Consider the following 25981-nt stretch of genomic DNA (forward strand, 5'->3'; position numbering starts at 1 on the left):
GTTCATCTATTCAGACCATTACAGGTTCTCAGCTGAATGTCTATTACAGATTTTAATTCCTTTGTGGAGGTTGGACCTCCATACGCCACTGTACAGGCCACTCCCTTTTTATTATCAGAGGAGGTCAGGTTGGTCTTTGTTGTGTTTGCAGTTCAGATTTACTCTCTACTGTGAAAACATGGTGAGTGTGTTGAAGTGAAACAAATGAAGCACATTGCATCTGAAGCTTCATTTTGTGAAGGTTAAATGTTGAGAACGTTGCATGTATATGCATATATATGTGCCTCTGATATATCTACATAAATATATGTGTGTGTGTATATCTAAAATTTAAGTGTATTCATTTGAGAAGTGCTCCAGCCTCGGCGAAGAAACCAACTCCAGGCAAAGATTGTCTGCCTACGGCTTGCCTGCTCTGAAATCACTCTGACATTTAAGAATCAAAAGTTTCAACAGTGCGGAAGAAAAGTTGAACAATGGAGATGTTCTGTGACTCATGCAGACAGCGCCTGAAGAATTTGATGGAACTGATACAGAGGGCCTCAAAAAATCTCTTGCAGAAAATAAAAGACTTCTTCGAGTCAATCCAATGTTGTCCCTGCCTGAAACGTAATAAACCTGCACCAAGCAGACTTTACAAGCCAGTTCTGCAACAACATGAGAAAGAAGCCGCACAGGAGTTTTTGCAACACATAGAAGAAGGTAAGCTGGTGCCTCCCATACAGCTTTTCTTTCAGGCTAATTATATTTGCTTTATTGTATGTTTGACTCACTGCCTTGGGTTAGGGCTAGGTGGGGAATTGTGGCCTGACTCCCAGTCGGATTTATTTTCATCTTTTTGTAATATTTTTAGAATGCAAAGATTGCATTGCAGAAACATTGTTGAACATTGAAAAGTCTAAAAAGACTTTTCACCCTCAGGTTGTTTTCTAGTCTAATTATTCCAGCACAATTGTGGAGTGTTTTTATTTTGCACAGTTAAATATACTTTGACTATCGATACAATCTCATAATAAGTTTTAAAGTTATATAATAACTTATTGTGTAGAATGTAGTGTTTTTTTTTTAAATCTAGTACTTTAAAGGGTCTTTTGGTTTCAGTGCTTCAAAAACTCTCTCTTTATGTGGCTGCAGGCAAAAATAGTCACTCGGTCACCATTGTTAACCCTGCTCCACTGACCGAGGCTGGAAACATTGCAATCCTGTTGGTTAATTTGTAAATATATTTTTTTTCTAAGGAAGGTAATGCTGGTCCATTTACCGAGATTTTGATTATTACTGAACCTTGGTTGAGCAGTAGTATTTTTGTGAGACAGGAGATCATGAATTCAAGCCCTGTTCATTAAACATGTTGGACCAGAAATTGCTGCAATCGGGGGTTTGGCATGAATTATATTAATTAGACTTCTACACTTTGCATCATCGAACTCTACTTTCCCCCTCAAGTTGCTGGAACATTGATTGTTAACAGTGCAGAATAGGGAAGAAATGGCAATGTCGCAGTGAGGCTTCATGAGCACTGTGCCCCATGGTCTATTGCCCTGAACAAAATGATATATGGAGTTAGGTCGCAGATTAGCCATGGTCTCGTTGGGTGCTGAATGGAATAATCCTGTTCCTGTGGGTGGGATTTTCCAGTTCTGCCAGTGGCAGGAATCGTGGTGGGCAGGACTGGAAAATCTGGAATGAGGTCTAAAGTTGAAAATTCACCAGTGGGAAAACAAATTACATTCTTACCTCAGCACTTTCACAACAGGTTGCCTTTCATGCTTGTGAACATCAAGATTTTATTTGAATGACATGAATGCTATTAACAGGGCTACAGACCAGAATCTTGCACTCCTGTGAAATCTTTCACCCCAACAGCAGAATATCGGACTGGAAGGGCAAGAGAGTAGCCAGGTAAAGGGTTGGTCCACTCAAGGATAGTGGAGGGAATTGATGCATGGAACCAGAGGAAAAGGGGCGAGATACTAAATGAATACTTTGCCTCAGTATTCACCAAAGAGAGGGATTTGATGGATGAGGAGCCTAGGGTAGGGTGTGTAGATGTTCTGGGTCATGTCAAAATCAAAAATGAGGAGGTATTGGGCATCTTAAAAAGCATTAAAGTAGATAAGTCCCCAGGGCCTGATGGGATCTACCTCAGAATACTGAGAGAGGCAAGGACGGAAATTGCTGGGGCCTTGACAGAAATCTTTGTATCCTCATTGGCCACAGGTGAATTTCCAGAGGACTGGAGAATAGCCAGTGTTATTCAATTGTTTAAGAAGGGCAGCAGGGATAATCCAGGAAATTATGGGCCGGTGAGCCTTATGTCAGTGATAGGGAAATTATTGGAAAAGATTCTTAGGGACAGGATTTACTCACATTTGGAAACAAATAGACTTACTTGTGATAGATGGCATGGTTTTGTGAAGGGGAAGTCGTGCCTCACTAACTTGATTGAGTTTTTCGAGGAAGTGACGAAGATGATAGATGAGGGAAAGGCAGTGGATGTTGTATATTTGGACGTCAGTAAAGTCTTTGACAAGGTACTTCAAGGTAGACTGGTACGAAAGGTGAAGTCACATAGGATCAGAGGAGAACTGGCAAGATGGATACAGAACTGGCTTGGCCATAGAAGGCAAAGGGTACCAGTAGAGGGGTGCTTTTCTGAATGCAAGGCTGTGACTAGCGGTGTTCCACAGGGATCATTTCTGGGACCTTTGTTGTTCATAGTATATATAAATGATTTGGAGGAAAATGTAGCTGGTCTGATTAGTAATTTCGCAGACGACACAAAAATTAGTGGACTTGAGGATAGTGAAGAGGATTGTCAGAGGATACAGCAAGATATAGACCGGTTGGAGACTTGGGCGGAGAAATGGCAGATGGAGTTTAATCCAGACAAGTGTGAGATAATGCATTTTGGAAGGTCCAATGCATGTAGGAATTATACAGTGAATGGTAGAGCCCTTAGGAGTATTGACAGGCAGAAAACTCTGGGTGTACATGTCCACCAATCACGGAAGGTGGATAAGGTAGTCAAGAAGGTATATGGCATGCTTGCCTTCATCAGTCGGGGCATTGAGTATATGAATTTGCAGGTCATGCTGCAGCTGTACAGGACCTTGGTTAGGCCTCATTTAGAATATTGTGCATAATTCTGGTCGCCACACTACCAGAAAGATGTGGATGCTTTGGCGAGGGTACAGAAGAGGTTTACCAGGATGATGCCTGGTCTGCAGGGTATTAGCTATGTGGAGAGGTTGGATAAACTCGGTTTGTTCTCACTGGAACGACGGAGGTTGAGGGGTGACCTGATAGAGGTTTACAAGATTATGACGGGCATGGACAGAGTGGATAGTCAGATGCTCTTTCCTAGGGTAGAAAAGTCAAGTACTAAAGGACATAGGTTTGAGGTACATGGGGAAAGGTTTAGAGGAGATGTGTGAGGCAAGTTTTTTATACAGAGGGTGGTGAATGTCTGGAACGCGCTGCCCAGGGAGGTGGTGGGAGCAGGTATGATAGTGGCATTTGAGAGGCAACTAGACAAATACATGAATAGGATGTGAATGGAAGGATACGGACTCCCTAAGTGCATATGGTTTTAGTTTAGGCAGGCATCATGATTGGCGCAGGCTTGGAGAATGAAGGGCCTGTTCCTGTGCTGTACTGTTCTTTGTTCTTTGTTCTCTTTGTTCTTTGTTCTGTTTCCTGATTTGCAAATGTGGCGTGTACCCAGTGCTGAGGATCTCTTTCACTGAGCTGTTGCTAGACTATTCCTTTGCTATTCGCAGCGCTCTTCCGGGCAGGGCATTATATTGTGCAGCAGATGGCACAATATAATGGGAGATCTGAAGAAGGACATCTCTACAAGTGGGGAGCATCCAGGGCAAGGAAACTCTGCAAGGTGGGGAGTGGCAGGGAGATCTAGCTGTATTTAGATATGATGCCCGGACATGACAGCGGGGCGGAATAACCGACCCGCCATGAGATTCAATGTGAACTTCGTAGTTGCATAATGAATGAGCTGAACATCTCACAATTCGATGGGTTTACCTGCTATGTTACGTGCTCCGAGTCTCTTTGGCTTCCCAGCCCCACGCCGGGACTTAGCCTGGGATTTTCTGCCTGAGCGCTATGTTATTTTAAAGGAAAGGTTGGAAAAAGAAACAGAGCAAAAGACAGGAAAAGAAATAGGTAAAAAAAAGACAAAAAGAGCATTAAAGGAGTGGGAAAAATAGAATGAATTAAGAGAGAGAAAAAGTGTCAGAAAGGAAAAGAATGAGTTTTGGTTTAAAAAAAAAGGCCAAGCACAGGAAGAGAACATTGTAACCTAGTTGTGTTGGTGAATTGCTGCATTGATCCTTGAGAATTTAACAAGTGACTGGCAGGATTGGGGTCCTCTTGCATAAACATTCCTGACCCATGAAGCTTGGAAGCAGCAATCCCATCCATCAGGAACGGTGGAGCATCCACATGTTCTCAATGGGTGCATCATAACACTTCTTTCATGGGAGCATAGGAATTGGCAGATGAAAATGATCAAGATATACTTCTAGCATCCTGGTGGTTGCTTGATACAATGCTAATGGAGTTATTAACTAAACATTGCAATCAATTAGTTTACAATAAACCCATAAACAAGGAAAACCCTAGTGATCGAAAGCTTGGAAGCCATAGTCACCATTCTCTTCTCAAGGTGCTACTGTTACAGACAGGAGAGAGACAAGCAAACCTTTTACTTCCTGTTCGTAGGCAGAATGTTTTTTGAATTTGTTTTTAAAAAATAAGCATTGGCCTGTTTTCCCAGTCCCTCGGTTTTCATGATTCAATTTACTAATAATTCACAGCAAACTCAGCATAGGAAGAACTCGGAAGGCTATTTTCACATTCAGAAACCTGGGGCAAGCAATGTTTGCTACATCCCACTCCAAACACACACGCACACACACACACACATGCACATATCATAAAGGAAGATAGGAAAAAAAGGAGTTTTACAAGAACCACAGAAATTATATTAGTTCAGATTTCCAGAGTTCCGAGTCAGAGTCCAATCAGTAATTCTTTCACACAGGAGTTCAATTCAGCTTGGTGAAGATCAGAGTTGTAGTATTCCCTTTTCAGTTAGTGCTGACCGCAGCAACTGGCTCTGTTGTGTAGGAAGTGTTACAAAATCTTCCAGGAGTGACAGGTTTCGGGCTACAAGCTATGGTTTTGCTTGGAGACATCTGCTTCTTGGTGGTTCCCCAGCTGGATGTTACAGCAATGTTAAAACTGTCCAAAATGTCAGAGACTTGGGTCGTGTCACATGGCCTATTAACGGTTAACTGCAGCTTTTAATTTCTGTAATTCTGACCCGAATTCCACTCTTAATCCTTAGGAGAGAGACGAGTTGGTTATAGGCTTCTCTTCCAGTATAAGGAATTTCAATCTCTCTCTTATGTGATAGTTCAGGATGGGGAGCCAGTTCATCTGCACTCCCTCTGGTTTTGTTGATTACTAGGGGCCTGTACGATGAAGTGTGAGATTCCAGAGACTTGAAAACATAATTGATCTGGTGATGGATCTTGGACAAAGGCTCAACCCTACGGCCAGGTGACTTGCAGCCATTTTTTTTAGTTCAGCATAAAGTCCATGTTTAAAAATAGCAACAAGGAGAAAGTTTTGAACATATGGGGCGGGATTTTCTGGCCGCACTTGACCCAAAGCTGGAAAATCCCGCCCAAGGTCAGCGGACCCTTGCATGGTCCGCCCTCCCCCCACCGTCCGCTACGATTCCTGTGGCGGGCGGGATGGGTAAATGCCCCCCCCATGGTGTTGGAATTCCTAGCATGTTGTAGGAACCCAACACAACACTTGTTAATTGCCATGCCTCAAATGACACTTATTCTGTATCCTATAATCCTTCAAGGGTAATTAGGGATGGTCAACAAATGATAGCTTTGCCAGTGACACTCGCATTCCATAAAATAATGTTAAAAATGTTATCTTGTGAAAGAAATCAATTTGCATTTGAATGAGTGACCCTGTTCTGAATGTCGATGCAGCTGTGCATCTTGAAAATCAGTGCCTTCTGACACTAATCAGAGTGTGTATGCCAAGACTTGCACAAAAGTATTGCCAGGATAGATAAAAAGATTGAAAAAGCTCTAGGAACAATTCAATACCTGCCAGAGTGAGTTTCCACAGCTTCATTGTACCATTTATAGTTCTCCAAGGTTGAATGTTACAATAAGAATACAAATCACATTATTATTGTCATGACATTAAACAGCAACGCTAATTTCCATTCTTTTACGACAGTCTCTTTCCCATCCTTCTCCATAGTTCTGTTTATTTTGTTGTGAGGTGGCTTCTATGCTGGTAGAAGTGCATGAGAGCTTCCAAAGTTAGTTTGGATTTTGTCTCTTCTCTTCCCAAGTGGGGTTGCGGGATTCAGGCAGGTAGCTTTAGATGAAAAACCAAAAATTGCTGATCAAAAGAAAAGGGTCAATTCTAAGCAACCAGGTTAATAATGACGATAATCTGACAAACATAATGCTTACCAATTTATCACCCATGGAACTCCTAGGTTCTTCCACATCAGCCAGAGTGTGCTAGCTCCCAACTCTCATTAAGTACCAAAGTGAATGAAAAGATAGAAAATAGTATTCATCAGCAACTTCCAAAGGACTATTAAAGAGCTGCTGCTGGAAGTTGGAATGACTTGGAGACTTAAAGGTAAGTGTGCATATGTGGGGGAAGCATATCTGCACTTTTTAAAAGTCAATATAGGGCAAAAGTGTCACCATTAATATTGCCTGTCCAAGTAAATGTGGAAGCTGGAAGCAGAATTTATGGCCAGGTGATAGAGCAATGCAACATCCGCTCCGTTACACGACTGATAAAATGGGGATGAAGTTTGACACTCCAGTGCAACTTATGCAGTTAAGTTCAGTTTTAACCACACCATGTATGCCCAAATAGATGGTATTGACATGAGGTCCCCTCTAGGCTTGGATCTCGCAATCATCTTTGCTGGGTTGCATGAGAAATGTGTCTTGAACGGAATGGCACCTAACCTTATACCCCTCGCATAGTTCCGACACGTGCCAAAACTTTCCAACTGTTTGCACCACTGGGATCTCCTGGTCCCACTAATGACGCACCCCGGCTGCCACTTGCCCGGCAACATGAGGTGGAGTCAATGAGAAATTCCATTGACAGCGGCGGGAGCAGAAGATCCCACTGCCAGCCAATGTGCAGGAAGGCCAGAGAATTCCACCTATATTTGCTATATTTAAATTCAGAGCAGCATGTAACAATTTCCTTGCCTGTCTTAATCAGTTCCATCATGGTGCACCTTTGAAATGGAACAGTCAAATTAACTTTCTTTCCTTGACATACTGGTTGAGAAATGTTCCACAGTCTACCGCGAGCCTATCTTCACTGGTCAATAAACATGTTTGGGATTCTTAGGGTTCATAGATCATAGAATCATACAGTGCAGAAGGAGGCCATTTGGCCCATCAAGTCTGCACCAACCACAATCCCACCCAGGCCCTATCCCCATAACCCATACATTTACCCTAGCTAGTCCTCCTGACACTAAGGGGCAATTTAGCATGGCCAATCCACCTAACCCACACATCTTTGGACTGTGGGAGGAAACTGGAGCACCCAGAGGAAACTCACGCAGATACGAGGAGAACGTGCAAACTCCACACAGATAGTGAGCCAAGCCGGGAATCGAACCCTGCTCTCTGGCGCTGTGAGGCAGCAGTGCTAACCACTGTGCCACCATGCCGCCCTCAGGTTATAAGATTGGTCTTATCGACAACCTGCTAAATAGGGCCCAAGCCATTTGTTCACCATACAAGCTTGATGCTGAAATAGGGGGCATCATGCTGGATAATGGCTACCCTGATCAGATCATTTTGTGCTATATATTGTGCAAACTCATGAATGGGCCTACGACCATCACTTTTGGCCATGAAAGTGCCCAGTCTACCTCAGACTACACAGGAAAGGTAAGGTATCTCATAACTTTGAGCAACAGTGAAGCTAGTTGTTTCATGCTGCTGCTATGGGGTGGTAACACGATTGGTATTTGCAACTACCAGAATGCTGCTGTTAGAACAAAAAGACGTTCTGCCTATCTCACAAATGAGTAATGTGCTATAAGAATTTCAGTGCCAGTGTGATGCTGGGTATGTAGGCCGTACATTCTAAAGACTGGCGGATCATATCAAACAACATGTCCCTTCCACTGTTCGCAACAGGCAAACACAAACTCTTCCCAACCACCCTGTGTTTGCAATACTCAAAACCCAGTGTCCAACAGTAGATGTGATTCTGTGATTGGAAAATATTCACTAAATAATCCACAATGTGCTAAAAAAAATATGCAGACAACCAATTTAAGATTGTCATTCAGGCTTGCAGTGTGTCATGTTTGTGTGTACTAGGAGCTGCATATATTAATATACAGGGCCCTGTACTTTGCAGACAGAAGGAACGTGTACACGCATTGCACCTGTTTCAGCTAAACAAAATAAGTTATTGCCATTCGTTGGTTCATTCTTCAGGGCAATGCCTTGACCAATCAGATTCAGCAGCCTGCTTTAGATTTTCAAACGATGCTTGGCAGTTAATTGTCAATCTCCATTAACTGGTGCATTCCCCATGGCAATATCTCTACCAATCAGAGTTCACTTGCCAACCAACTTGGTTAAATCTGGTTGTAACAATTCATCCATCCATTTGGCTAATTCACATAAAAGCAAAATACTGTGGATGCTGGAAGTCTAAACTAAAAGCAGAAAATGCTGGATAAACTCAGCAGGTCTGGCAACATCTGTGGAGAAAGAAACAGGGTTAACATTTCGAGTTCATAAGCTGCAAGGACAAACCCTGTAATATATATCGCTTAGCAGCTCATTGCTCTTATGGAAGTGCATTGGATGTGATGCTGTGATTGGACAACATTTGCTAAACAATCCTCAGTGTGCTAAAAATTACACTGATTTAAGATCCTCAGTTGGGCTCAGTGTGGCATATTTGCATGTACTGGAAACTATATATTTTAATACATAAGGCCCTGTTATTTGCAGACAGAAAGAACATTGCAGCTGTTTCAGCTAAACAAAATACATGATTCATTGGTTCATTCCTCAGGACAATGCCCTGACCAGAGTCAAGTTGTCTGGTTTATATTTTCAAACAATGTTTGGCAGTTAACTGTCATTCTCCATTAATTGGTGCATTCTCCATGGCGATGTGTCTATCATGATGTGGAGATGCCGGCGTTGGATGTGTCTATCAATCAGGATCCACTTGCCAACCAATCAGCTGTCTCTTCTTGTACTGTATAAAATGTTGTTTCCCCTGACATTGTATTCTTGCGATTGTCCTGAGGAGTGCAAGACGAAAAGATTTGACAAAATGTCATTTTTCAGCAAAACTCAACCACTCTATCCCTGAGTAGTTCTATTTCAGGTCACCTTCTACCATTCTGTATAGCTCATTAACTAAGGAATCTAAAGGTTCTCCTGGCTGTTGGACATGTTTATTAAATGTGGCCTTTTGAAAAGATTTTGTTACTTCCGGAGTTAAAGTAAATGTGGTGCTGAGCTCACTCCAAACAAAGGGAAAATAATAATTCATTAAAAATCAATTATGACTTAAATAGGCTGTTTCAAAAGCCAGGATTTAGTGCTTCCAAAACCTGAGAACTTTGGACAGGGCAGATAGGAAAGCCCTGTTTCCCTTAGCTGAAGGGTGAATTACCAGGGGGCATAGGTTTAAGGTGATTGGTAGAAAAATTAAAGGGGACTTGAAGAAAATGTTTTTCACCCAGAGTGTGGTGGACATCTGCATTTCACTACCCGAAGTGATGGTTGAGGCAGGGAAGATGCCTGGATCTGCACCTGAAGTGCTCTAACCTGCAAGGTTCTGGACCAGGTGCTGGAAAGTGGGATTAATATAACTGGCTTGTATCTTTTTTCTGCTTGTGTTTAGTTGGTGCAGACACAATGGTTTGAATGGCCTCTTTCTGTGCCAGAACTTTTCTATGATTGTAATCCCATTGACTCACCTGTAAAATAGCCAATCTGTCTTGTTTTTCTCGACAGCTTCAGAAAGTAAAGTGACTGACACAGAGTGCTTGGAGGTCTTGCAGACATTAGCAGCTTCTGAAAACCCAAGCCTACAGCAATCAGCCGCGCTTTATTATTTGCACGTCAGCGAGCAGTGTGAGTATGGTGTTTTATTAATGCTTTTATAAGATATCTTACTAAGGACATATTAGCTAGACTTTATGTCATTACAACGGTTTATAGCCAACTGGTTAGAAGTAGTTTGACTAATATCTGCACTTAGTTTTCTGCACAGCTTCCGACAGAGATTAGGATGGTGGAAAGATGATGAGAGCAGAAAATGGTGTCAGGGAAATTTAAAGGGATGTGACCAATTTAAAGGGCAGTAGAAATATAGGATGACAACATTTCTGAAATGGTTTGAAGAAGATATCTCAAACCAATTGTAGCACTGGGCCCAGATTCACTTGCCAAAGCAGAGAGATTCCACGTCATCGCGAAAATCCCAGAAACGGCCAAAGGTTCTAAGTCTGGCCAATGAAACTAGCAGTTCTCATCCTTGTGCCTGGAGTTGTGCCGGGGTTTGCATGTGAGCAATTTGCAGAGGCCATTTACACTACCAGCTGCCTCCACTGAAGTGAGGTTTTGGAAGAACAGGAGTGTGGAATCCAGAATGTGCAGAATAGAACAGCTTTGAACTTGGTGGGTGCATTTAGATCACCTGGGTACCCCTTTAGAGAGGATCCTGGGAAACCTGTGGGAGATGTAACGCACCCTTCGGGATTGTTAAATGTGAACATGATTATGCCGATTTTGCGCACAAATTTGTTGCAAGTGTTTAGTTGTAAAGAGCTTCCCAGCAGTCCAGGAATTGTCCAGCAGCTCAGGAAATGCTCAGCTGTCAAGAAAATATTAAGGACCTATCCACCTGTCAAATCTGTCAAAGTTATCCAGGAAGTGTCAAAGCTGTCAAAGAACAGACCAAGGATGCTAGTTGAATTGGCATGGAGAGATAGAGGCAAAGGGTGGTGAGGGGGCTGGGGTTGGCACCAGTTGCCACTAAGTTGACATTGGAGGGAATGGGGGTAGGTGGAGGGGCACTAAGTTGACAGAAGGCTGTGATGGGCCATGAGGTGTGGGTGGAAGGTCGCTAAGTTGGCATAAGACTGTGAGAGGTCATGGGATTTAAGTTGGCAGAGGGGTATGTGGGGGGGCATGGGTTGGCATGAATGGGGCATAACAAGTATGTGGTGGGATGAGTGTGTGTGAGGGCTGGGGGATGTTTTCATTATTCACTTATATATGCAGATTCACAGAGAGCTTCACAGCACAGAAAGAGGCCCTTCTGCCCATCGTGTCTGTGCCAACTGTCAAGCACCCATCTATTCTGATTCCATTTTCCAGCACTTGGTCTTTAGCCTTGTATGCAATGGTGTTTCAAGCGCTCATCTAAATGCTTCTTAAATGTTGTGAGGTTCATTCCAGTGTCACCTTCTGCGACTCCTGTTTTAGCCCGCCTCTCCCAACCCAAAAATTCCACCTGCTGACAGACATTTTTAAAGGTTGGGTTCACCAAGTCAGGAGATCTCCCACCTCGGTGAACCTGACCCAGGGACAAAAACCTAGGGCTTTGACCAACAGAAGCAGCGGCAGAAAGGACACCCTCAGAGCTACCAACATCAAAACCTGATTTATATTTAAAGGAACTGAAAATGAAACAGCCTGTAAATAATAATAGAAAATGCTGGTTAAAGTCAGAAGGTCTGGCAGCATCTGTGGAGAGAGAAGCAGAGTTAATATTTCGAGTCTGTATGACTCTTCTACATTCTTACCTGTATTCGGTGGGTAGGCTGTAAAAAAAAAGAAGAAAGAGCCAGTGATGGAGGCAAGATCCGTCCCCTGTATAGCAGTGGAGTAGTAGTATTGTCGCTGGACTAGTAATCCAGAGACCCAGGGTAATGCTCTGGGGACCCGGGTTCGAATCCCACCTCAGCAAATGGTGAAATTTGAATTCAATAAAAATCTGGAATTAAAAGTCCAATAATGACCACAAAACCTATGTCTATTGTCATAACAAAAAACCCATCTGGTTCACTAATGTCCCTGAGGGAGGGAAATCTGCTGTTCTTACCTGGTCTGGCCTACATGTGACTCCAGACCCTCAGCAATGTGATTGACTCTTAACTATCCTCAGAGATGGGCAATAAATGCTGGTCCAGGCAGCGATGCCCACATCCCATGAACGAATAAAAAAAAAAGGACTCCCTAAGGCCACCTACATTTAGCTGGTAGCCTCCCACATGGCAAGGGGTCAGCTCACCATTGTCGTGATGGCACAGATTCGATTCCGGCCTTGGGTGACTGTCTGCATGGGTTTCCTCCCACGGTCCAAAGATGTGCAGGTGGATTGACCATGCCAAATTGCTCCTTAGTGTCCCAAGATGTGTAGGTCGGGGGGGATTAGCGGGGTTAATACGTGGGGTTACAGGGATAGGGCCTGGGTAGGATGCTCTGTAGGAGAGTCGATGCAGACTCAATGGACCGAGTGGTCTCCTTCAGCATTGCAGGGATTCTATGAAAATGCTGATGGTCTTGGAAAATTCCCTGATGGCAGGACATGGTGGTTTCCCATGATTTTAGCTTGAATTGATGGCAAATATGAACTGCTATCAGGAAAGGGGATAATCGTACAACAGAGATTGTTGGATTTGTGTGGACAGCTTTTTCTAAGGTCAGCGGTGAGCATCCTTGCTTTACTTCAAAATGCAGGACATTGATAAAACCAAATAAGTTAACAATGCTTCATTTCGGAACCAAAAACAATTCTGAGGAAGGATATTAAAACAGAAAAGTCAATCTGTGGTTGCGTACATGCGCTGATGATCCTAGATGCAGAAACTCAGGCCATTTTATGACACCATATCAGTGCAATCTGATTGGGAGGAGGAGATTGGGGTGCAACTTTGGAAACTCTGGACTAAACGAACACTAATTTCTATTACATTCATCAAACGGTACATTGCTTCTATCTTCTATTCTCGTGCTTTCTCTGAATGAGATTACAGGCATAGAACTAATATAGGGAAAACTTTGTTAGGAACAAGATTAAATCTTTCCAAACTTTGTGTATTGAGTAGCATTTAAATTTAACTAGCAGAGACCCAGTGAACACTTGCAGTCAAATTCGTGTCTTTATCGGAACAGGACATGTTTAAACACAGGATTTCTAGTTATCAAAGCCTTTAGTGGAAGCAGAATTTCTCATGCTGGAAAAAAACTACATAAAGCTGCCCATGTGTAGTAATCAGCCTAGGAAAATAAATACAAACATTCTGATCTTTTTATAATCATATAATATCAAAGTCCAATTGAGAACTGTTTTCTGCTGAGTGGAAAAGGCTGATTCACATCTGATGGGCTCATTATTATTCAAGGAATAAACATTCAAGTGGTTAGCACTGCTGCCTCACAGGGCCAGGGACCTGGGTTCGATTCCAGCCTCTCTGTGTGGAGTTTACGCATTCTCCCTGTGTCTGAGTGGACTTCCTCAGGGTACTCCGGTTTCCTCCCATACTCCAAAGATGTGCTGGTTAGGTGGATTATCCATGCTAAATTGGCCCTTAGTGTCAGGGGGACTAGCTAAAGTAAATGCATGGGGTTATGAAGATAGGGCCTGGGTGGGATTGTGGTCAGTGCAGACTTGATGGGCCGAATGACCTTCCTCTGCACTGTAGGATTCTTTTGATTTGATTTATTATTGTCATGTATTAACATACAGTGGAAAGTATTGTTTCTTGCGCGCTATATAGACAAAGCATACCATTCATAGAGAAGGAAATGAGACAGTGCAGAATGTAGTGTTACAGTCATAGCTAGGGTGTAGAGAAAGATCAACTTAATGCGAGGTAGGTCCATTCAAAAATCTGACAGCAGCAGGGAAGAAGTTGTTTTTGAGTTGGTTGGTACGTGGCCTCAGACTTTTGCATCTTTTTCCCGACAGAAGAAGGTGGAAGAGAGAATGTCCAGGGTGCGTGGGGTCCTTAATTATGCTGGCTACTTTGTCAAGGCAGCGGGAAGTGTAGACAGAGTCAATGGATGGGAGGCTGGTTTGCGTGATGGGTTGGGCTACATTCACGACCTTTTGTAGTTTCTTGCGGTCTTGGGCAGAGCAGGAGCCATACCAAGCTGTGATACAACCAGAATGAATGCTTTCTATGGTGCATCTGTAAAAGTTGGTGAGAATCGTAGCTGACATGCCAAATTTCCTCGGTCTTCTGAGAAAGGAGAGGCGTTGTTGGGCTTTCTTAACTATAGTGTCGGCATGGGGGGACCAGGGCAGGTTGTTGATGATCTGGACACCTAAAAACTTGAAGCTCTCAACCCTTGAAATCTGCTCAGTATGATTTCAGCATCTATCACTGAAGAAACAGCTTCCTAACTACCAGTCTTGTTCCATGACAAAATTCTTGTTTAGGATTCAGATTTTGTGTCATCATCATAACTGCCCCTACCTGCTTGTGCTGTGGCACGCCCATCAGAGTTAGACTGTGTAAAACCTCAGGAGGGTATAGACTTATCATCTTCTCCGTTTATAGAATCATTGCTGATGTATTCCTTTGATTTATTTTACAGCTTTTCTAAAATGTTTTCATTTCAAATGTAGTGAATTTTCATTTTTTGCACAAAGACTAGCTTTTGAATGATATGTTGTGTTAAATTATTACCCTGTGTAGTTTTGCCACACTACCAATTCTATCATCTCATCCACCCCTCCCATGCCACCCCTCCTCCAATGCTAGCCACATCCCATGCCATTCTGTCTTTTCTGTGCCATCCCTCTCATGCTATACCCATCCCAACTCTCCCATCAATCGCATTCCTTCCCTCCTAGAAACAGTTTCTGCAGCCAGTGGAACTTGGTTGTTGGGCCTTCCCCTTGCTGTCCACTGTTTTTGCTCTCAGCCACCACCACTGTTACAAACCATTGGCAGCCGCATGTGGATCACGCACTCCAGTCCTCCTCATGCTCCACATATCTCCTGTGGGTGTGTATGTGCCAGGAACCACCCACCAAATGAACTGCCAACATAAGTGCCCCTTATCAGATCAATCATAACAATCTGGTCAGGCAAAAACTGATCATTATTAGGGTGGATTGTTATTAATTAGCCTATTACTTTTTCCAGTGAAGAGTGAAATGCCTGAAAAATACCTGGAGCCATATTGTGCCTTGCTACAGTCCAACGATTTAGACGTGCAGAGGAACGCATCTCTATCACTGGTCAATCTCTTAGTGGAGGGTAATGGTGAGTAGGACAATGCTGGAAAATGTGTTGGAAGCAGTTCAGAGAAAGTTTGCTAGACTAATACCTGGAATGGGCAGGTTGTCCTCTGAAGAAAGGTCGGACAGGCTAACCTTGTATCCACTGGAGTTTAGAAGAGTAAGAGACAACTTGATTGAAACATGTAAGATCCTGAGGCGACTTAGCAGGATGTGGAAAGAATGTTTCCTCTTCAAATCAAATCAAATAAACCCTACAGTGCAGAAAGAGGCCATCTGGCCCATCGAGTCTGCACCGACCACAATCCCACCCAGGCCCTACCCCCATATCCCTACATATTTACCCACTAATCCCTCTAACCTACGCATCTCAGGACACTAAGGGGCAATTTTAGCATGGCCAATCAATCTAATCCGCACATTTTGGACTGTGGGAGGAAACCGGAGCACCCGGAGGAAACCCACGCAGACACGAGGAGAATGTGCAAACTCCACACAGACAGTGACCCAAGCCGGGAATCGAACCCGGGACCCTGGAGCTGTGAAGCAGCAGTGCTAACCACTGTGCTACCGTGCTGCCCTTGTGGGAGATTAGAGGTCACTGTTTAAAAATAAAGGGTCACCCACTCAAGATGCACAATTTTTTTTCCCTGAGGGTCGTGAGTCTTTGGAATGCTCTTCCTCAAAAGGTGATGGAAGCAGAGTCTTTAAACATACTTAAGGCAGAATTGGATAGATTTTTGATATACAATGGGTGAAAGGTTATCAGGGGTAGATGTGACTGTGCATTTGCAGTTGCAATCAGATCAGCCATGATCATTATTGAATGGCAGTGCAGGCTTGAGGAGTTGTGTGGCCTACTCTTATTTTTAATTTATATGTTCATTTGTTGTCATTCATCATTTGTCCTGATGAGTGCAAGATGAAAAGCTTCAGCTATGTGTCTCTCTTTTCAACAACATTCAGGTTTTGTGCTAACAAGCGATTGTTTCATAGATTTTGTTATGAAATGGAACAAAGAGTCTAACTGAGACACTCTGCACCTGGCTTGGAACCAGCAAAAACCCAGGAAAACCTGGACATAAGCCACAACAATGTCACTTGAACTTTGCATAGAATTTAAATATTAATACTTTGCTGAAGAACAATGGAGCAGCTTTGTTTGACCTGTAATCAAAACTGTGCTGAGTTCAAATGGGTTCATTTCAGCTTCAGCATCACAGGCAGTGGCAGTGGCTAGCACTGCTACCTCACAGTGCCAGGGACCCGGGTTCGTTTCGGGCCTCGGGTGACTGTGTGGAGTTTGCATGTTTTCCCCGTGTCTGCATGGGATTCCTCCGGGTGCTCCGGTTTCCTCCCACAGTCCAAAGATATGCAGGTTAGATGGATTGGCCATGGCAAATTGCCCCTTAGTGTCCCAAGATGTGTAGGCTAGGTAGATTACCTTGGGTATGATGCTGTTTTGGAGAGTTGGTGCAGACTCGATGGGCCAAAAGGCTTCCGTCTGCACTGTCGGGATTCTATGATTCCATTGTTTCCCATGCCTTTTTCCTGTATTGTGCCCAGAAATATAGAGCGACACAAATGAAAAGAAAGCAACTAGGTTGTCTCCACTTGGTGACCTTTCATCAATCATAGCACAGGTGACAAAGACAACAGGTGCATGGGTTTCTAATTAGATTGAATATCCTCCCAAGTATCGCTGCCTCGTACCTAAAGAGTTGGGTGAGGCACAATTTGTTCTGTTTAATTTTTTCTCCAGTGTTTAATTTACCTGTGAGGCTGCAATATGTAACTGAATATTTATATATATGCAAATACAACACTGTTGCTGGTTTTCAATTTAAGCACTGCTCGCTAAGCTTGTTCATTCCAATAATATGAAATGCTTTTCTATCTTTGTGCAAGACTGTTCTAACTTTTGGAGGAAGTAAATTCCTGCAATGTAATCTCCATCACCTTCCTTCGTCTGTTACTTCCACAGTGAACAAAGAGACAGTGGTACAGATTGGACTCTTGGAGCCCATACTGGAGCTGCTTGGTTCTGGAGATGCCACCGTACAGTGCAACTCCTGTGCGTGTGTGGCAACCTTAGCTACGTCAGGTACGTTTACAGAATGGTAAAACTATTAAATGGTGCTTTCGTAGGTGCTTGAATTATTCAGTTCAAACATTTATTTTTACTGCTTCTTACGAGACTTACTGGATTGAAAATGGTGATAGAGGGATGCCCAAGTTCTTAATATGCACTCCTGGTGTACAACTCTGCTGTGTCTCTGATGCTGAAGACAAAGATGCATTCTTGTTTTTAGCGGGTCTGGGGCATGCAACCCTTCACTCAACATTTTGAGTTTTGATAATTGATCTGGTACATTTTCCATGATTGAAGCGGACTACAGCTATACCTTTCAATCCATTGATAATTTCTCCTCTAACAATTTTTTTTTCATAGAAATCTACAGTGCAGAAGGAAGCCATTCAGCCCATTGATTCTGCACTGACCACAATCCCACTAAGGCCCTATCCCCATAACCCCATGCATTTTACCCTAACTAGTCCCCCTGACACTAAGGGGCAATTTAGCATGGCCAATCCATCTAACCTGCACACTTGGACCTGAACCTGAACACCCGGAGGAGACCCACAACGACACGGGGAGAATGGTTAGCATTGCTGCCTCACAGCGCCAGTGACCTGAGGCTGGAATTGAACCCGGGTCCCTGGAGCTGTAAGGTAGCTGTGCTAACCACTGTGCCACCGTGCCGTATATTACAGACACTTAAAATATAATAGTAAAATTAGTTGTAGCAACTTCAATTTAAATTACAGGTCCAATTCCTTCTCCTAACTCCAGACAAATTGCATCAATTTGTGAACAGAGACCTTTAAAAAACACAACTATAATAATTGCAACCAACAGGACATTTTGGCCTTGATCTTCCACGTAGTAGCAATGATAGTCAATTGCTACTGCTTGCTAACTTTCCGCAGGGAACTCTTGGAGCGGAGTAGAGTCAGATACAACAGGACACTTTTTCCCCACAATACTCACACACACATGCACACGCACCCTCCCCTTGCCTTGTATGGCAAGTTTAGAGGTCCAGTCTGAATACTAGTGAGTGAGTGAGTGAGTGAATGGATAGGTAGGTGAGCTGAGTAAGTGGGTGTATGATAGGGGTGAGTAGGTAATTGAGACATGGGCATAGCCAACCGGGTTGAGGTGTTAGTCAGGTTGGGTCGCGAGGGGTATAGGTCAAAGGGCTTAGTCAGATGTCGGGAGGGTAGTCAGTCAGCTCGGGGCTTGTCAGGTTCAGGGGGTGGTTGAGTGGTTTGGAGGGTAATCCTCCGGGTGCTCCGGTTTCCTCCCACAGTCCAAAGATGTGCGGGTTAGGTTGATTGGCCATGCTAAAATTGCTCCTTAGTGTCCTGAGATGCGTAGGTTAGAGGGATTAGTGGGTAAAATGCGTAGGGATATTGGGGTAGGGCCTGGGTGGGATTGTGGTCGGTGCAGACTCGATGGGCTGAAGGGCCTCTTTCTGTACTGTAAAGATTCTATGAAGTTATGTTCATTAGCTTATTTTTAATTAATTTACTTACTGTTGTTCTTCTTTGCCATTTGTTCTTCAGTTTTAAACAGAGAAGCTATTGTCGCTGAAGGGGGAATTAAACCTCTGTTGGGTCTTGCAAAGTCATATGATCCCAGAGTACAACAAAATGCAGTAGGCGCCATCCTCAACCTTACAAGATCAGGTAAATGGAGTGAAGAGTTTTGCTTTAACAGTGGTTAGCTGTGGCATTCATCTTCCTATAATGCTCCTTCCTTAAAGTGTACGCAAGTATAGCATTCTTGGATTTACTGAGATAATCAAATCTGAACTCGACAGTAAACTGAAAAAGAAACCAACTTATCAGCATGCAGATCATAGCACCTACTCCCTTCCTATTTCAGTTTTTGTCATTTCTTTCTAACCAGCATTAACTTACATTTTTATATAGTTCTCTTTACATAAAAATGTCCCAAGTTCCTTAATAGAGGAAGGTGAATAAAACTTGATCAGATAGGTACCTTTAAAGAGGGTCTTAAACAGAAGAACATAAGAACATAAGAAATAGGAGCAGGAGTAGGCCATCTGGCCCTTCGAGCCTGCCCCGCCATTCAACAAGATCATGGCTGATCTGAAGCGAATCAGTTCCACTTACCCGCCTGCTCCCCATATCCCCTAATTCCCTTATCGATCAGAAAACTATCTACCCGTGATTTAAACATATTCAACGAGGAAGCCTCCACCACTTCAATGGGCAGAGAATTCCAGAGATTCACTACCCTCTGAGAGAAGAAGTTCCCCCTCAACTCTGTTCTGAATCGGCCCCCCCTTATTTTGAGGCTGTGCCCTCTAGTTCTGGTTTCCCTTCTAAGTGGAAAGAATCTCTCCACCTCTACCCTATCCAGCCCCTTCATTATCTTATATGTCTCTATAAGATCACCCCTCATCCTTCTAAACTCCAACGAGTACAGACCCAATCTGTTTAATCTCTCCTCATAAGCTACACCCCCCATCTCCGGTATCAACCTGGTGAACCTTCTCTGCACTCCCTCCAAGGCCAATATATCCTTTCGCAAATAAGGGGACCAAAACTGCACACAGTACTCCAGTTGCGGCCTCACCAGTGCCTTGTACAGTTGCAGCAAGACCTCCCTGCTTTTATATTCTATCCCCCTCGCGATAAAGGCCAACATTCCATTCGCCTTCTTGACAATTAGGGATGGGCAACAAATGATGGTCGAGCCAGCAACATCCACATCCCACAAAAGAATAAAAAATAAACTCTGTATTTAATTCTAAAGCAACAACTTATGAGAAATCAGTAATTTGAGGGACTTTGATTGTCTAATTATCTTGTGATTTTGAAATGTGTGAGTGACCAATAAAGAGAGGCTGCTGGTGTATGTACTGATTAATAACTTGAAGATATTTGAAGCATCCATAAGGATGAAAAATGAATGAAGGAAGTTTAGAACAAATGTGCAATCGCTAATATTTTATTACAAAGAAAGAATAAAATGATTCATTGGACATTTGTAGCTTAAGGTGGATTTTGATAGAACAATATGATCTTGCCAATGAAACATCCTCCCCACCTTGGAAAGAAAAGTATAAAAATCATTGCAAGAATGATTTGGAAATTTAGCCGGAAAGCTTGATCATCTGTTGTGGTATGATCAGCATACCACAACCTATCAGACTGGGGAAAAGTTATTTCTCTGTCTGCTGGTAGATAGTTTTTGTATTCAAATTGAAAATCTGAGAGTGGAATCTATGCCTGGAATTTCACCGGCACACCCGCCCCGATTCCGGGGGGCGGACGAGGCTCGGAGAACAGTATTCTCCGTTGGCCTCGGGTGAGATCGTATGAACTTCAGGCGGACGTGCCGGTAAAATTTGCTTTATGACTTTGAATTTGAAACTATTAAATGTTCATTCCCAATAACTGCTTTTTTATACTTTTACATTTTCTTTTCAAGATAAGATTCAACTTTTGCTATGTAAAGAAGGAGCTCTGCCTGTCCTGATCCTTCAATTACAATCTCCTGACTCTGAGGTCCAGGTAAAAATAGTCAGCAATGCTCTCATTTAACATCTCAAGTATTTAAATAAGAGAAAAGGCAACAAGATGTGTTATAAAGAAATGAAAAAGCGGTGTGAATATCCAGTGTTTAAACCTGCAATTATCGTGGAAGATCTTTAAAGCAATTCTCCCAAATAGGGTGCCACTAACATCCCAAGCAATGAATATTTAAATAGGAGTCAGTCTTCCACAATGCTGCCAGGAAGTTTCTACAAGCTCGCAATCTCCAAATTTCTTTACTTGGTGATGGCCAAAAACATGGCCATCGCTCATGAAAAGCAACTATGCGTTTATGCTGTTGTTTCAGGCAAGAGGTGGAAACTGTCTATTTTAGTGATGACAGATTTTCTGATGAGTTGAATTTTGTAAATTCTTTTTAGAAAATCACGATCACACAAGATCAGCCTTCTCTGCTGGTCTGATTCAGAGATACTGTAGGACTTGCTCCTAACATGAAATTCTTTATTTTCTCTTTTATCAAATCCCTACAGTTCACTTCAAAATCCATCATTAAGGATGGTGATAGCTTTCACTGATAGCTTCTGCAATCTGTTGCATTGTTCCCAAAAATTAAATACCTGGTATTATTGTCCCAGGTCAGGCCACTGAACACGCTGGGAAAAATAACATATTGAATTTCATATCATTGTAGTTATGTCTTATTAGCATACAACTAAAAAAATTCTGAATACCAGTCGATTTGATGTTGTGGGTGAAGTAATACTCTGGACCATGTTGAATTTAAAAACTTTAAGTTGCAGTGGATGATCTGGGATCGCAGGAGTGTATTTTCTTTTCCTGGTGTTGGGTTTAAGGTCTACAAATCATTTCAGTGTAGTTGGTATAAAGGAGCGAAAAACGGCATATCTTTTATGAAGCACAAGTTCGCATTTGATAAACAACTAACCGGCTTCCCATTAACATGAAACACAGAAATGTTTTTAATCCAGCTGTGCTGGGTTAGGCTTATGTGGCAAACAGAAAGCTGGTCAGTTGTTTGAGGGAAACTGCGTTCAGAAATTTGGATCTAAACATCCTTGTGCAGGAGCTTCCGGAGAAGCAGTATGATTGTTTTAAGAATGAGAAACCAGGCTGCAGTGAAACTCAGGAGACAGATTTGGATGGAGACAACAACATTTACATAATATTTGCAGCACAGAAACACATCATTCAGTCCAAAAGGTCCGTAACATGTTTATGCTCCACAAGAGCCTCCTTTTACTCTTCATCTAACCCCATCATCATACCCTTACTCCCTTAGGTGTTTATGTAACATTCTCTTAAATGCAGTTTGGTCTTTCCTGATAGTTGTACCTTCTCCATTCTGGCATTAACTACTTTTGTACTTCCTTCTTTTTACAAGTTGGAGACCATAACTGTACATCTTGAAATGAAATCTGGCAGTTTATGGGTTTTTTTTTACCTCTTTTGCTACTTAATTTTTGTATCTGTACCCCTAGATCCCTTTGTGCCTCTATCCCATTCTAAGGAACATATGAGCAGAAGGATAAGAATTTTTAAATTGAGGCATTGCTGGACCAGGAGCCAGCTAGGAGAGCATTGGTATAGTCAAGTCTTGACGTAGGAAAATCATAGCTGAGGATTTCGGCAGAGAGAGTAATATTTTGGAGGTGGAAGTAAAGGATCTTTGGGATGGAGAGCACTTTTTTTTATTCATTCGTGGGATATGGGTGCCGCTGGCTGGCCAGCATTTATTGCCCTTGAACTGAGTGGCCTGCTAGGCTATGTCAGAGGGCAGTTGAGAGTCAACCCCATTGCTGTGGCTCTGGAGTCACATATAGGCTGTCACGTGAGGCTGGAAGTTCAGCTCCAGGTCAGATAGAATGCCAAAGTTGTGAACAGTCAGGTTGAGTCTGAGACTGCAGTGGGGTGGAATCGCTAGCTAGGAAAAGGAGTTTGCAGCCGAGGCTGAAGTTAATGGTTTTGGTCTTCCCTATGATTAATTGGAGGAAATTTTGGCTCATATGAAACTGGATGTCGGAAAAGCAGTGTGACAAATTAGGAAAAGGGCAGGGGTCAAGAAAGTGGAGGTGAGATAGATTTGGATGTTGTTACTGTTTGGACTGCAGAGGTTCAAGAACAAACAGCAGTACAGCACAGGAACAGGCCCTACGGCCCACCAAGCCTGCGCCAATCATGTTGTCCTATCTAGGCCAACCACCTGTATCCCTCTATTCCCTGCCTGTTTATGTGTCTATCCAGATACGTCTTAAATGTCGCTAACGCATCTGCCTCAACCTCCTCACTTGGCAGTGTATTCCAGGCCCCCACCATCCTCTGTGTAAAAAACTTCCCCCGCACATCTCCACTGAACCTTTCCCCCCTTGCATTGAACTTGTGCCTCCTTGTAATTGCCATTTCTGCCCTGGGAAAAACTTCCAACTGTTCACCTTATCTATACCCCTCATAATTTTATAAACCTCTATCACTTCTCAGCCTCTTTCCAGGGAGAACAATCCCAGTTTATTCAATCTCTCATAGTTAATACCCTCCATATCAGGCAACATCCTGGTAAACCTTTTCTGTACTCCCTCTAAAGCCTCTACGTCCTTCTGGTAGTGTGGTGACCAGAATTAGACACAGTATTCCAAATGTGGCCTAACCAACGTTTTATACAACTGTAACATAATTTGCCAACTTTTATTCTTGATGTCCCGGCTGAATAAGGCAAGCATGCCATATGCTTTCTTCACCACCTTTCCCACTTGTGCTGCCACTTTTAAGGATCTGTGGACTTGTACTCCCAAATCTGTGTGTGTCTATGCTCCCGATGGTTCTGCCATTTATTTTATAGCCCCCACCTGAATGGTGGCTCACCACCAGTTTCTCAAGGGTAATAAGGGATGGGCAACAAAAGTTGGCCTTTCCAGGTTCATCCACATCACATGAAAGAATTTTAACAAGTCAGTGTACATGTAAAATTTGAAAATGTATCTTTAGATGATTTTGCTAAGGGACAGCACGTAGATGACAAACAGGATGAGGCCAAGGATCATTGTTGGGGAGTCCAGGGGTAATGGTGCATTGTAGGAAGAGTAACCATTGCAGGAGATTCTCAGGCTATGGCTGTGAGGTAAGGGAAGTGTCACTCAGCTGGAAAGCAGAGGAGAGGCGTTGGAGATAGATTGAATGGACAACTGTGTTAAAGGCTACCAAAAGAAAGATGAGGATATGTGGCGCACCATGTCCACATCAGATGTCATTGGTGACTTTAATGATAGTAGTTTCACTGCTCTGGAAACCAGATAGCAGTGGTTCAAGAATGCAGTTACAGGAAAAGTGGACATGGATTTGGGAGGTGACAGCACAATCAAGCAAAGGGAGGTTGGAGATGAAGCAATAGATTGCAAGAATGGAAAGGTCAAAGGTAGGTCTCTTGAGAAGAGGGCTGATAATGGCAGATTTGAATCAGAGCCGGCAATGCGTTAGAGAGAACAATTTTCAATATTGGCTAGTGTGGGGAAGGGAAGTTGAGCGGATAACAGTTTGGTAGGAATAGAGTTGAGAAAACAGGACCCTCAGGGAGGATGGAGAAAGAAATTAAAGATAAAAGTAAAATACTGTAGATGCTGGAATCTGAAACAAAAACAGAAAATGCTGGAAAATCTCAGCAGGCCTGACAGCATCTGTGGGGAGAGAATAGAGCCAACGTTTCGAGTCCAGAAGACCCTTCGTCAGAGCTCTGATAAGGAACTGATTGCTTCAACAAGCATCCAGAAAGATACTGATTAGAAATAATAATTCTTCAGGATCTGGACGCTGTTGGCAAAATTGGCATTTATTGCCAATCCCTAGTTGCTTTTAAGAATGTGATGAGGTTTCTTCTTGAACAGCTGCAAGTGCTGTTAAGTAGAGAGCTTTTGGATTCTGACCCAGTGGTAATGAAAAAATGACAATATATCTTCAGCTCAAGGTGGGGTGTGCCTTGGAGAGGAAGAGAGAGGTGATGTGTTCCTTTGTACATGTTGCTCTTGTCATTCTAGATAATGGAGACTGCAGGTTTAGGAGGTGTTACACCAACTTGCTGCAGTACACCCTGTAGCTTGTGCAGACTGACTCTACCAATTTTGGCCTGGACAATTGCAGTTGCAACGGGTAAATTAGTGAGATGGGGGTTAAATAGATTATTCCCTCCTGGTAGTTCTCTTGCCATCTGCTGCAAGTTCTAGCTGGCATCTATGTTCTTCAAGATTCGGCCAGCTCGGTCAGTGGTGGCATTACTAAGGCACTCGATGTAGGAGATTGAAATGGCCAACCCGGAGTTCTTTCTGTGTCTTCATTACTCTTAGTGGTCGACGTGGAAGAATATTAGTTATTCTAGAGGGCAGTGGGTGGTAATCACCAGGATATTTCCTTGCTCATGTTTGATCAGAAACCACAATATCTGATTTACAATAAGCGCCATGTCATGAGTGAAGCTTCAATATGAAAACATGATTTGGGGCAGCACGGTGGCACAGTGGTTAGCACTGCTGCTTCACAGCGTCAGGGACCCAGGCTCGATTCCCGGCTTGGGTCATTGTTTGTGTGGAGTCTGCACATTCTCCCCGTGTCAGCATGGGTTTCCTCTGGGTGCTCCGGTTTCCCCCCACAGTCTGAAAGACGTGCTGGCTAGGTGCATTGACCCGAACAGGTGCCGGACTGTGGCGAATTTTCACAGTAACTTCATTGCAATGTTAATGTAAGCCTTACTTGTGACACTAATAAATTAACTTTATGAACTTAGATGGTATATACAGTTACAGACTTAAACCCCACCTTCAGTAAGAAATGCAAAGAGTGTATGTGAAACCAGTAAAGCTTGTTTGAGTAAAAGTAAACTATTGTAACTGTAATAACAATAGTTTGTTCAGATGTTATCAAATGTTACATTTAAATGTAATACTTTAGTATATATTTAATATGCATATTTTGCCCCATTCAAGTATGTTCCTCTCTTTATATTGCTCCCCAGAGTGTCATACTCAACTATAAGGTAAAG

The 25981-nt window shown here is 42.9% G+C and overlaps 1 protein-coding gene across 1 annotated transcript in view; it reads left to right on the forward strand.

The window, feature by feature from the left end:
* The first annotated feature begins 116 nt into the window (after positions 1-116).
* LOC144493525 (uncharacterized) overlaps positions 117-25981 on the forward strand; it is a 49474-nt gene continuing 23609 nt past the window's right edge. The window contains exons 1-6 of the mRNA XM_078212575.1: positions 117-702; positions 10104-10223; positions 15254-15373; positions 17333-17452; positions 18979-19101; positions 20876-20958. Of these exons, the coding sequence (XP_078068701.1) occupies positions 477-702; positions 10104-10223; positions 15254-15373; positions 17333-17452; positions 18979-19101; positions 20876-20958 (792 nt within the window). The 5' untranslated portion in view covers positions 117-476. The remainder of the gene's footprint in view (positions 703-10103; positions 10224-15253; positions 15374-17332; positions 17453-18978; positions 19102-20875; positions 20959-25981) is intronic.

This window comes from Mustelus asterias, chromosome 5, assembly GCF_964213995.1.
Source record: "Mustelus asterias chromosome 5, sMusAst1.hap1.1, whole genome shotgun sequence".
In the NCBI taxonomy this organism is placed as follows: domain Eukaryota; kingdom Metazoa; phylum Chordata; class Chondrichthyes; order Carcharhiniformes; family Triakidae; genus Mustelus; species Mustelus asterias.